The 13,328-nt window shown below is 48.5% G+C and overlaps 1 protein-coding gene across 4 annotated transcripts in view; it reads right to left on the bottom strand.

Moving 5' to 3' along the window:
- PHACTR4 (phosphatase and actin regulator 4) overlaps positions 1 to 13,328 on the bottom strand; it is a 57,277-nt gene that overhangs the window by 37,344 nt on the left and 6,605 nt on the right. For 3 of the 4 annotated variants that reach the window (XM_030504269.1, XM_030504272.1, XM_030504273.1), the window contains exon 2: positions 709 to 755. In XM_030504269.1, coding sequence (XP_030360129.1) covers positions 709 to 724 — 16 coding nt within the window. In that variant the 5' untranslated portion in view covers positions 725 to 755. Of the gene's footprint in view, positions 1 to 708; positions 756 to 7,952; positions 8,092 to 13,328 lie in introns of all 4 variants that reach the window. The other variant, XM_030504271.1, reaches the window with a different exon arrangement.

The following is a 13,328-nucleotide window of genomic DNA, read 5'->3' as shown; positions in this document are numbered from 1 at the left end:
TTTTAGGCAAATGGATGGAAAAGCTATTCAAGGCAATCTCTAAGCAAAAAAAATCTCCCAGTTTTAGTTGCACCCATATCCTTACATCAGTTAAAGCTAAGAGCGATGAGTTTGCTTCAGGGCAAGTAGCACACACTGTCTAAAGCAAGAGCTTTAAAGCCAAATTTTGCTTAATAAAAAAAGCCTGGATCTTCTGCAAGACAGAGGAGCCTGAGGGAATAAATACAGAAAGAGAAGGGAGGAGCCACCATGAGCTGGTCCTTCTTTATGGCTTGCCACGTGCTTTGTTCAAACTGCACACCAGCTCAATGCTTCGGCCCTGCCCGTGGCAAGGGGGTTGGAATTACATGATCTTAAGGTCCTTTCCAACCCTAACCATTCTATGATTCTAGCCTCTTACCTACTAAGAAAGGGACGCTGTTTGTTTTCAAGAGCTTGGGCTAGACAATAGATTTGTATTGCAGGTTTCACAGATGGGAGGTATCAAAAGAGATCTTCCAGATCTATAACACAGCTTTAATCAGGGTGCTCCATGCCATTAGTGCAGTACAGGTGCAACTGATGCAGCTGTTAAAGCAGCTCGTTTTCTAATCACCTTCCCCCTTTGAAGACATGAAGTTTAAAATAATAAGGATCTTTATGATGCTTAACCAAGGAGGAAAAAACCAGGTCCACAACCTGTGGTAAGACAGCCAAGAGTGTACTCACCAGTGCTCTCTTCCATCCTTCTTGCACACTAGCTTTCCAAGCAATTCCTACAACAACAGGAAACAAAACAGAGACAGAAATTACAATTCCAGGGGTGACCAAAGCTCAGTTTTAAGTTTCACTTCTCTAACAGCTCTGCTCAGCCTACACACAACCAGCGTGTGGCAGAAGCCTGCCCCAGCAAACCAGGAATTAAGAGAGTGCATGTTCACTCCTCTTTGAAGACACCACCAGCCTCTAATCACACACGTGCCATCTTGGAAAGAGAAACAAGATTAAGGTGTAATAATTCCAAAGTATCAAACATTTGTTCTCAGGGAAAACATTCCAGGTCTGCGTCTTCAAGGAGGCACGTGCCTGCTGGAAAAGGGAACAGCTACTGCTTATCTAGCAAAGGCAGAGGAGCACGTGCACGGGAAGTGTTTGAGATGTCACACATCATCAAGAGAGTTCTGAATGTGCTGGAGGGGGAAAGGGCAAGGAGGAAGCAGGATTTGAGCAGCAAAGCCAGCTTTCCTCCAAAGACGTGCAAGAGGAACTAAGTTTGGGGAAATCAGGAGCTATCTGGATGCTGATAGATGCTGTAGCACAGTCAAAACATGCTCAGCATTTTAGAAAGAGGGAGCTTCTGTCCTGAAGAGCTTGAAGTTCCAACTAAGACAACCACAATAGGAAATGTCAACAGGCACAGCATGGGGTGACTGGGAAAGAGCTACAAAATCAGCTTGTTTCCAGTGCTGAGAAGTCAAAGCCAGCTTTTATCCCCAGCCCATTTCAGCCTAACCCTTCACCACTAAGCCTAGGTCAGCTCACCACCTTCGCTCCCAGCAGCAGTGTGCAGCCTGGTGGCTGTAATGCACCATCCCATCAGATGCATCATCTCCATCTGATAACGGGCTGACTTGACAGCATGTGCTCAGCTTGCCCAGCATCAGAGCATCATAGGGCTGAGGTCTCAGAGGAGATAACCCCAATACACCACCACTGCAAGTGCACCTGAATGATCTATCAACAGCAGGGCTTTTAAGCTTTGCTTTGCTGAACTGTGTGGGCAAAACACTTCTTTTGATCAGACAACCATGCTCCACAGCTACTTCTCACTGTTGGAGCTAGAATACCATTGCAGTAATATTCTTAGATGGGGAGAACACCTCAATAAAGCCATTAAACTCTCAGAACATCACTGGCAATGACAGCATTTAGAGAAGCACAATCTGGGCAGCCTTCTGGGCAGCAAGTCAGCCGCCCAAGAGCATGAGATGATCTTCATTTCAGAGGCTGATTACCACAAGGTTACTTGGGAAACATCTCGGGATTCCTCCAGCTTAATCCATTAACACCATTAAAACACAGCTACTTTCATGTGCATTTTGGATGTATGGTTCGGTACATACATGTAACATGCCTATGTGACACCATCTGCAGAAACTAGAATGAATGCTTCCCACGGAAGGCACAAGAGCCATAATGATTTTACAGGTATCAACCAGAACTGGGCTGGGTCAGCCTGGAGAAGAGAAGGCTCCTTAAGGGGAGACCTTAGAGCAGCTCCAGTGCCTAAAGGGGCTCCAGGAAACCTGGAGAGGGGCTTTGGACAAGGGCCTGTAGGGACAGGACAAGGGGAATGGCTTTAACCTGCCAGAGGGGAGATTGAGATGGGATCTTAGGAAGGAATTCTTCCCTGTGAGGGTGGTGGGACACTGGAATGGGTTGAATGGAGAAGCTGTGGCTGCCCCATCCCTGGCAGTGTCCAAGGCCAGGTTGGACACAGGGGCTTGGAGCAACCTGCTCTAGTGGAAGGTGTCCCTGCCTGTGGCAGGGGGTTGGAGCTGGAGGAGCTTTAAGGTCCCTTCCAACCCAAACCAGGCTGGGGTTCTATGATTATCAAGTCAGCATTTTCACACAACCCCAAACCCCCAGAGTCAGTGGGAACTCTCCTGTACAGGGCATTTGCAGGTAAGGTTCCCCTGCCTGCCCCTTCAGGAAGCCCTTCTGGGAAGGGAAAGCAGCAAAGAAACAAAAGCAGACACCTCAAAACCTACTTGAACCTCAGCACAGATGACAGCAACCCTCCTACTAGCCCAGAGCCATCAGGGAGATCAGTTTCATTTGCCTTTCAAGGGCATTCCTGCACAGGCTGCACTGAGCTTTGCATATTACAAGGGGCACGTTTGTGCCTGGAATACTAATCCTGGCACAGCCTGTCACTGCTGGACACTCACTGTAGGCATCAAGGACATCTGTCATCGCCTGACAGCACGGCTGGAAGCACCTCAGTCTGTACCAGGAGGGATCCTTCTGGGCAAGGCACTAACTCCACAAGCAGCTGATTATTAATAGAATGAGCATAAAAGGCCCAGTAGAAGGAAATCAAGTGATGGCAGGCTAGAGCGAGAAGGAGCAAAGTCAGAGCTCCCACTGCATTGCCACGAGGATGCCAACGCAGGAGGACACGTCTCTGTTTGGGCTAAGAAACAGGCATTTTCCTGCTGCCAGGATTAACCGGGACCAGCTCGGATCTTGAATTTCCTTTAGCATGACACATGCTACAGCTCCTCTGAATATTCATGTCTCCAAAGTGCTCCCACATTTCCTGGGCCTGACAGTGGGTGAAATTCCTCATTCCCCTGTTTCACCTGCCTGTTTCAGCGCTCCGGGATACCCGCTCTGCATCCCTGCTGCCTGCCCCTCACTGCTGCCCAGCATCCCAGCCAGCAGAGCCCGGCCTTTGTCTGCTTTCTTAGTTCAAACACTCAGCTTTTTCTTTCCCCAGCTCTTTGTACCCATCTAAGAATATATTCTGGTTCCATTGCCCTGCCTCTGAACTCTCAGCAGCAAGGTGATGGCTTTCTTCCAGCTAGGCAGCTAATCCACACACAATAGAAAGCAAGGGCTTCGCAGCCATGCTCTTGTGTTCCTACATTGGTTTCTACCCTGTTCTTCAGTCCTCACACGCTCGTGGCTGAAGCAGGGAATTTCATCTATCCCAGTTCTGTCAGCTCCACTGCATCCTCCTGAGGGTGCACACAGACAGACCCAAGCCCACCTCTTCCCACCCCTTCCTCACACCAGCATGGATATGGCCGCTCCAGGAGCAGCCAAAGCTGAGCCAGATGCAAACTAAGCACTTTCAGAGGGGCACATGGTGGGGAAGGATGGGACCTCGACAGCCCCAGCTCCAAACACTGTCACCACAAAGGTGCTCCTGGTTTTTCCAGCCTTGGACACAGAGTTCAGCAATGAGCTTTCCCACTTCCTCATGGTCTCATTTTCAGCAACCGTTACCTGGACCTCTTGCACCTTATGCTTTCATAGAACCCCAGCCTGGTTTGGGTTGGAAGGGACCTTAAAGCTCATCCAGCTCCAACCCCCTGCCACGCACAGGGACACCTTCCACTAGAGCAGGTTGCTCCAAGCCCCTGTGTCCAACCTGGCCTTGAACACTGCCAGGGATGGGGCAGCCACAGCTTCTCTGGGCACCCTGTGCCAGCGCCTCAGCACCCTCACAGGGAAGAGCTTCTGCCTCAGAGCTCATCTCAATCTCCCCTCTGGCAGGTTAAAGCCATTCCCCTTGTCCTGTCCCTACAAGCCCTTGTCCAAAGCCCCTCTCCAGGTTTCCTGGAGCCCCTTTAGGCACTGGAGCTGCTCTAAGGTCTCCCCTTAAGGAGCCTTCTCTTCTCCAGGCTGGCCCAGCCCAGCTCTCTCAGCCTGGCTCCAGAGCAGAGCTGCTCCAGCCCTCGCAGCAGCTCCATGGACTTGCTCCAACAGCTCCACGTCCCTCTTGTGTTGTTGCCCCAGAGCTGGTGCAGGACTGCGGGGGGGGGGGGTCTCCCCAGAGCAGGGTAGAGGGTTTCAGCCTCCTTCACAGTGAAGCTCACAGGCATTTCTGATCTAGGACTGCTCATCTCCTCCAGTAACACTGAAGAGCTTCCCTGAAAAGACTAAGGGCTGGTTCCACAAGTCCAACTAAAAACCAAGCCAATGTTGGTTGTTTTTCCCCAATTAAACTAGAAAACTGACAACTCCCCCAAGCAGAAGCAGCACATTGCTGCTCTGCAGTGTCTGCTCACAGATTTGCCTTAGGCATGGAAAGCAGTTTCCATGCTGGCTCAGCTCTAAATCACCATTCCAGAGAGGGACACCACAGCAGCTGGGCAGCTACTACAGGGCTCCTACTGTAGTAAGACACAAAATCGGAGGCTGTCTTGGAACTAGAAAGCATGTAGGGGAGGGAAAGCATGTTCTTCTAACAGTCCTGAGCTACACCCATCAGCTGGAGAGGGAAAGGGAAGTGTTAATGAACACCCAATAGCCTGGGGAACAAGGTCCTGCATTAACACAGACCATTACCCAGTGCTGAAGTGATGTAGCCATGAAATGAAACCAAGCTCCCCTGACAACCTCCTACAAGATATTTTATTTTGACCTAATACAGTGCTATAATAGTCAATAAGCAAATATAATATTAAAATTCATTATGTTAGTTCAGTCCTGCGCTTTACAGCTGTTTAAAAAGCATCTTACCAGCAGCACCTAGAAAGAACAAATTCTAAGCTGGTCCCTCATGGACCAGATGATGCATGAGCCTAAAGAGGGACTAAAACGCTGCCCACAAGAGCTCACCATTATAACAAGACGTGGACAACAACAATAAGGTTGGGAGACAGGCAAGGCACTGAGCAGCCTGCTCTTACCACACACTTTATCCAGTAGGTTCTAACCCTTCATCCCTGGATGGCCAGACTTCCCTGGAATGGCTGAACCAAGCCATTAGAAGGACTCTTCTCAGGGCATCAAACCCAGCTGCCAATGTTTCTGAAGGGCTGGACTCACAGCAAAACCTTCCTGATTGCCCCTCCTTTCCTGACCCAGCTTATTCCACACCAACCACAGAGCAATGGAGAGGTCGGCTCCTGTGCAGCCTGCAGGTAAATCACAAGATTCCCCCTTGATGGAATGACACAGATTTATTCTCACAGCCTAATCTGGCATCATGTGAAGGAATGAGAAACACCAATAATTAGCAGCCCTGCAGTTCCTCTCTCCTCAGAAGGATCCCAACACTTCCAACTGGAACACTGCATTGCTTCACTTGTTGGAAAGAAGGAACACAGCACATGGAAAGGGTTTTGTGGAAGAAGTGGGAAACACTGGGAAAACCAGAACACAGTATAACAACTAGAAACCTAATTTATATAGACTATTAGAATAACTAGACTTGAGAACCCTAAATACAGCAGCCATTACAGCAAATGAAACCAGCAGCTTTTTGTCACAGATTTAAGGTTTGGGAAGTGGCTCCCCATGCAAACTGCAAATCTTCAGCAGTGTGGAAGCTGCCTGTGGGTGGCACAGTAATATAACATTCCCAGAGAGGAATGGGGAAGGGAAGGGAGCTGCATCCTCCCTGGCTGCAAGATGTGGTCGGTGAGGGGCTTTTTTCATCCCTTACACAAAGTAAACCTTATAAATCCTCCTGGACACCTGAAGGGCAGGGACACCTTGCACTAGGGAAGCATGGCACGGAGCTGAACACAGCACGACTTTAAGCCAGCTCCCAGTGACAAATGCTGGTTCTATTTAGCTATCAGTAAACACTCAGAGCTCGCCTCCAGCTCTTTTGGCAGCTGATCAACCGATCTGGAGGTGCGGATGCCCACAGGGGAAAAACCTGGATGAATAGAGCAAAGCAGCTTCCCTGCTCCTTGTCCTTGAAGCAGCTGAAGGGCTTGCCTCCACCCAAATTATCATCCTGAAAGCAGAAGGGCTGATTTGTGCAGAGGACAGATGCTCTTGTTACCATGGAAGCTGAAACAGGAGTAAGAGCGTTCAAAGGGCTATTCCTTGATCAACCTCCAAAAGCTGGAAGCCCAAAGCCACCAGGAAGAAGACACTGCTCACCCTCTGGACTCCTGACTGACAGCTCGACTGTAAAGCTTTAGATTAACCTCTGGTGTTGAGTAGGTGTGGAAGTTCTTCCCTAGAAGGCTTGAGAGATCTACTCATCCCCTGCAGGTTACCACATGTCTGCATGCAGCTGGGATTTAGTACCCCATCCTCTCAAAACTCCATTTCAGTAGCTCTCTGCCAAACATTCAGCAGTGCAGGTCATAACAGACAAGATTTCAGCTTGGCTTAGCAAGAAACTCACCACCTCAACGCTTGAACCACACCACCCAAACCTCACCACCACCACTGCAGACCAGTTCTATTGCAGGAATCTCTTTACTAGAGGAAGATCTAATTCCAACACAGAATAACACAACAGAGTGGTCAGAGATGAGAACTAAAAGTAACTCAGAACAGCCAGAAGCCCAAGCTTGATATAATTAAAAGCAGGGTATTAAAGATGTTCTAGAGGGCCACAAGACCAAAACACAGCCTTAATCTATCAACACATACAAACCCTCAATACATTTCGATACTGAAAAATGTAATTCTGGGCACAGCAAAAGAAGAGGAGGAAAAGAACTGATGGATTTGTAGAACTGCTTCCACAGAGGATCCCAGTTACCTCAGTCCCCACCTCATTTTTACATAGTGGGACTTAACAAAAGGAAGCAGCTTCACCAGCACCTGCCTCAGCATACTACAAGCAAAAAACAATGAGTATTTGAAGCGCAGAGCTCATTTGCCCCAAATAGAAGCTGTACTTTCTATTTCTACCTCTTTCCAAACATCATGAGATGACACACTGAATTACAGACTATGGAAGTCCCGTATGAGGAATACCATTCCTGCTGCTCGAGGCACCAGAGCATCCCCAACTACCATTAGACCAGATTGCCCCAAGCCCCTGTGTCCAACCTGGCCTTGAACACTGCCAGGGATGGGGCAGCCACAGCTTCTCTGGGCACCCTGTGCCACTGCTTAAAGGCTATAAACTAACACACAACCCATTAAACATTGAGCATCTAAGATTCAAACCCAGAAGTCAGCCTGACTGGATAAACCATCCCCATCGCAGACCATCAATAAATGGATTCATTTTCACCCAGATCTTTTCCAGCTTATTCCTTTGCTTTTCCAGCTTATTCCAAACCACTAATCTCAGCTTTTTTTAAGGGAGAAAACACAGGGCTGCAGAAGGTCTCTCTTCCGAAAGCAACGAAATCCCAGCCCCAGCAGCACCACGCTTGGTTCAACCCTGGAACTGGCACCTTTCCATCGTGTCTTTCTGCTCAACTGATTTCAGTACAATGGGGCTTGCCAGAAACTAAAACTCCTTTGTGATCAGTACGTACCTGCTCGTGCAAGAGGCTGTTCTTGTACCACACCTCTAACCAACTCTATCCACACAGAACCATGGGGTACAATGAGAAACGAGTGACTCCAGGGTGAAGAAAGTGCATAGGACAGCTTGTGTGAAGCTAAGATCCAACCCTGCAAAGCAAAGCAAGCAGACTCACGAGAGCAATCAATGCAACTGCCAACTTGCGCCCAACTGGACATATGGAGTTATATTTGCCATGAAGTGTAGGATGAGTTGGTTGGATGTATCAGGTTGGACACAGGGGCTTGGAGCAAGCTGCTCTAGTGGAAGGTGTCCCTGCCCGTGGCAGGGGGTGGAACTGGAGGAGCTTTAAGGTCTCTTCTAACCCAAACCAGGCTGGGATTCTGTGATCAGCAACATCATCTTCCATCCTCAACCCACCATTGAGCAGTGCAGTGGAGGACTGTGGGCTGCATTATGTATCATCTGCCTGCGTTGCACCAACCCGCACCCAAAAAGCACATAATCACAGGGTGATTTATTTACCTTTGGCTTCTGGGGTGAATTACAAACCACCTTCACCTTTGTTTGTGGTTTCCAATCACACTTTCGGTGCAAGCACAGCGCCCGCACACATGCTGCGGTGATGCCCTGTAATTATGACTCCATCGACCCGATTTCAGTTGCAACCACCATTTCCACACCAAAACGGGGCCACTCTGCCCCAGGCACTGCAAACGGGGGTTGCAAAGTGGGTCTTCTCTTTGCCTCTTTTAAAGAAGAATGAGCTCGGGCACTATCAAAGCACTAAGATGATTATTGAAAGCTCCCCTTGAACCTTGCAGAAGCCGGCAGCAGTTGAGGCAGGAGCTGAGTGTGCCACATGGGTCCTTCCCAAGGCACCTCCAATGTTCCTTCTCCAATGTCATGCTTCCTGGGATAAAAAGACCACAGGGTGCATGCAATCTGATTAAAGCCCACGGTTCACCAGTGCACACTGGAGCACATCAAACAGGCACTTCTAATCAAATTCCACCTGAATGGCAACACAATGTTCCCACTTGGAAAAATGTCAGATACAGGAAACCTGGACTGTGTAGGTGTCTTTACCCACTTCAAGTCAACAATCATTAACTGGACACAGCTCAGCTATTGAAAATCAAATCTCCTTCTGAATGGACACCCTGGAATCACATCATTGCATCTACAGGAGCCTTAAATCCCATCTTTTGATTCCCATTTTGCTAAACTAAACACGGTGCCATTCAGTCAGAGCTTTATTTCTTCCTTCACAGTCTCACTACAGTCATTTCTAATTACTTCTGACTAAGATTGAATTTCACAGCCTGGTTTGGGTTGGAAGGGACCTTAAAGCTCATCCAGCTCCAACCCCGGCCACGGGCAGGGACACCTTCCACTAGAGCAGGTTGCTCCAAGCCCCTGTGTCCAACCTGGCCTTGAACACTGCCAGGGATGGGGCAGCCACAGCTTCTCTGGGCACCCTGTGCCAACGCCTCAGCACCCTCACAGGGAAGAGCTTCTGCCTCAGAGCTCATCTCAATCTCCCCTCTGGCAGGTTAAAGCCATTCCCCCTTGTCCTGTCCCTACTTGCTGTTATAAAAAGCCCCTCTTCAGCTTTCTTGTAGCCCCCCTTTAGGTTTTGGAAGACTGCTATAAGGTCTCCCCTTAAGGAGCCTTCTCTTCTCCAGGCTGAACAAGCTGAATGTGGAAAGACACACATGTGGAAGGAGAAAGCAACCAGTGCCTCAAACGTACTTGCAAAGCCCAGAAGCTGCTAGCTGAGGAAATGCCCTCAGGTGGGGTGGAAGAACCATAAGCTCTCTGGTCTACGTCCGCCTCACAAGGTGATACAGGAGAAGGCTAATATGAGAAAGAGCCTGTGAGGAGCTCCAGAAGGGAATTCAAATACAATAAGGGAAAATCCTTTAGAAATGAGCCACTTGAACTCTCAGCTATGGCTTTGTGGTGACCTGTCTTGCACGCCAGGTTCAGCCTTTATGTTCCATTCAACTGCTGCGTCCTTGGACATCAGGGCAGGTTCGTTAACACGCTCCATGACCCCACACGCGCTCCTAAGCACAGCTCTCAAGAAGCCAGAAACTGCTGGTTTGCTCAGCAAACAAGAGCTTTTGATAGGCGCCAGCATGAGGAACGGTTCCAAAAGGACCCCCGTTCCCTTCACCTGTACTAGCACTCCCAGCAAATCTTAAACCAGAAGGTTTCTGGGAATGGAATGGACTGGACTACACCAGAGCAACAAAACAGATGAAAAGGAGTGGAATGGAAGGAGAATGTGATTAACTTACAAAATGTAATACGGAAAAGGCATACTAAGAAGAAAAATGTTAACACTAGCAGGACCTAAACCCAGACAAATTAAACAAGTGCTCTGCGACGCTTCTAAGACTTCCAAAACAACACTTAAAAGTTTTTTGCAGATGTCACAATTTTGTTTTCTGGGGGTTATTTTTTTATTTGTTTCATTATTTATACAATTGGGTTTTTTCCTTCTTCAGTTGGAGGCTGCAATGTGGTAGTTTGTTTGTGAGGGGTTTTTTCTGGATTTTGTAAAACTTTATTGTATTTGTTTGCTTGCCCTTTGGTTTTGTTTGGTTTGGTTGGGGTTTTTTGTTTGGTTTGTGGGGTTTTTTTGTTGTTGGGTTTTTGGTATCGTTTCTTGTAAATACATTGTGAATCATTTTTATTTAGGCGTTACAAGGGATTTCAGATTGTGTATACAGTTTACTAAAAAAGCCTTTCTGCTAAACAGAAATCCTAAGGATGCGTTCAATTTTGAGTTAAATAAATTTCAAAGTGGAAAAAGTCACCTGTTATATTTTTATTTTATTAAAAAAAACCCCAAAAAGCACAGAACAAGGTAGTGTTTGCTATGGTATGTCTGGAAATGCAGCAGGTAAACCTCTTACTCTTCCTACCTCTGAGTAAGCCCTAGGAGTTAGGAAGCTTGCTTTCTAAGCACCCATGCTTCCAAGGAGATGCTGTTTGCTACAGAGAGACTGCACAACGCTTAATCCTGCTAGATGTGGCCGCAGAAAGCCCCACGGTTGAAGGCACTCTGCAGCCTCCCCCAGCACAGCACGTCCTTCTGAGGGACAAACCTCGCCACCTCACCACTGCTGACAGTCATCTCCAGCACCAGCACTGCAACTGAGCTCACATCAGCAGACACGCTGCATGCATCTGGCTGGGAAGGTGCTCAGCAGAAAGGGACCTGCGGGTGCTGAATGACGGAGCTGAACATGAGCAGCTTGTGCCCAGGCAGCCAAGAAGCCACCAGCATCCTGGCCTGGCTCAGCACCAGTGTGGCAGCAGGGCCAGGGCAGTGACTGTCCCCCTGCACTGGGCACTGGTGAGGCCGCACCTCGAATCCTGTGTCAGTTCTGGGCCCCTCACTGCAAGAGAGACATTGAGGGGCTGCAGCGGGGCCGGAGAAGGGCAATGGAGCTGGTGCAGGGCCTGGAGCACAAGTGTGATGAGGAACGGCTGAGGGACCTGGGGGGTTTAGTCTGGAGAAGATATAATTCATTTGAGGGCCACAAAGGGGATTTGTCAGCCAGCTTTGGGGTTTGCCTAGAAATGGAGATGCCCTAAATGAACTCATTGGAGGAACACTTCAATTCACAAAGATGTGTCCACAGAAAGCAGTGTTTTGATACAACCGATTTCTTTAGCCCCATCACTAAGACTTCCTTCCAGTCTCGGGTTAGGTCTGGGTATGACAATCTGCCTGCAGAGCCAAGCTTTGAGTACCTTTCACCATAGCACAAACTAATGGGGTCTCTATGTCCCATACGTGTATTTGCAGCAAAAGGAGCACACCATAAAGAACCAAAGCACCTCAATTCCCTTGATGCCTTGCAAAAACAGTAGTGTATTTGGGATAAAAGCAGCTTTTTGTCAGGAGAAAGCATTTATCTGTGTGAGGAAAAGGAAAGAACAGGCTGCCCACAACAATTAACATAAAAGCTCCCCAATAACAAACCATCCTAAGCCTATAGAGCTCAGCACAGCTCTTCCAAGCCTGCAGCATCAGCTCTTTGGGGTTAGTTTGAACTGGAGGAACAACAAAGCTTCTTGGAGGGAGCAATTCAGTGGTAAGCACCAAGTGAGGGCACCCAGGTACGACCACCAAACACACACCAGAGCAACTGCACTTGAACCCCAAAACCCCTCCGAGCAGAAGGCAAGGAAAGCCTGTGGAGCAGCTCTGCTGGCATCGGGAATCTCCCGGAGCAGCTGACCCCAGTCCAAACCAGCCTGGTACAGCAAACAGCTGGTTTGAATCCAGTGCAGTTCCTCAGTGTGTTTGTCACGAGGCCCACAAACAGTTGTTTGAGTGTTAAGGGAAGGACTGAACACACAGGACCTCTTTTCATCGGTGATAGCAGCTTTAGGTGTTGACACAGCTGCAAGCCAAAACAGGGGCTCACAGTTTGCTGTCACAGACAAGGGATTAGACCGGGTTAGGAAGGCATCAAGTCAGGCTTCCCAGCACCACGATCTGACCACAGGCTTCCCAGCCCACTCCTCTATTCCTTTTCCCATAGCAAACACCAAAAGGAAGGGGCCATCCTTCTCTTTCCATGCTCTTTGAGCCCGATGGACCACCACGCCATGAGTATCTATGTTAGATACTCTCAAAGCAGCTAATATTACGACAAAACAGGATTGCTTACTCCTATTTAGAAGCTGATTTGAGATCTCTGCTACAAAACTATGCTGAAACTCCTCCGATATACTTAGGAGCAAACACCAACAGATCCCACTGCACCCGGATTTGCCAGCCCCAGGTTTTGAAATGAGCAGGACCTTGCTGTTCATAACCCAAGGCCAGGTATGACCTGGGAATTCCAGTTCAACCAGTTCCACCCTTTCTGCTCCTCATTCCTCCCTGCTTTCTTGGAACAACAAAACCCTACCCCAGCCTGCACTGGGATAAGCAATTCATTGTAAAGCCATGCAATGGAAAAGCCACCTGCTCCCCTCTCTAGAATTAAAAGCATTTCCAAACTTCAGCTCTCCCTCAGCCAGTGCAGACAGATGGACACAACAGGCAGAGAGAGCTCCAGGGCCAGCAGCGCCTTTGTACTGCAGACACAAAGCCTGACATGCATCAGCACTCCTGAAGCCACAAACCCAGCTCCAACTCACATCAGGCCAACTCAACTTGCTAGAACACACATGTGCTCTCGCTGACTCCTGAAGACTATGTTTCAGATCACATCCTGCATCTTCATGATCTATTACCTTGCTCCAGATAGCAACTGTGACAATTTAAAATGCACCACAGACAAGTAGATATTTCCACTTTCTTGCATGTCCTCCTCCCACTCAGTGCTATGCTACAGGAAGGAAGTATAACCCC

Source organism: Strigops habroptila, chromosome 12 (assembly GCF_004027225.2).
Source record: "Strigops habroptila isolate Jane chromosome 12, bStrHab1.2.pri, whole genome shotgun sequence".
Classification (NCBI taxonomy): Eukaryota; Metazoa; Chordata; class Aves; order Psittaciformes; family Psittacidae; genus Strigops; species Strigops habroptila.
This window is presented reverse-complemented; position numbering and strand designations above follow the sequence as displayed.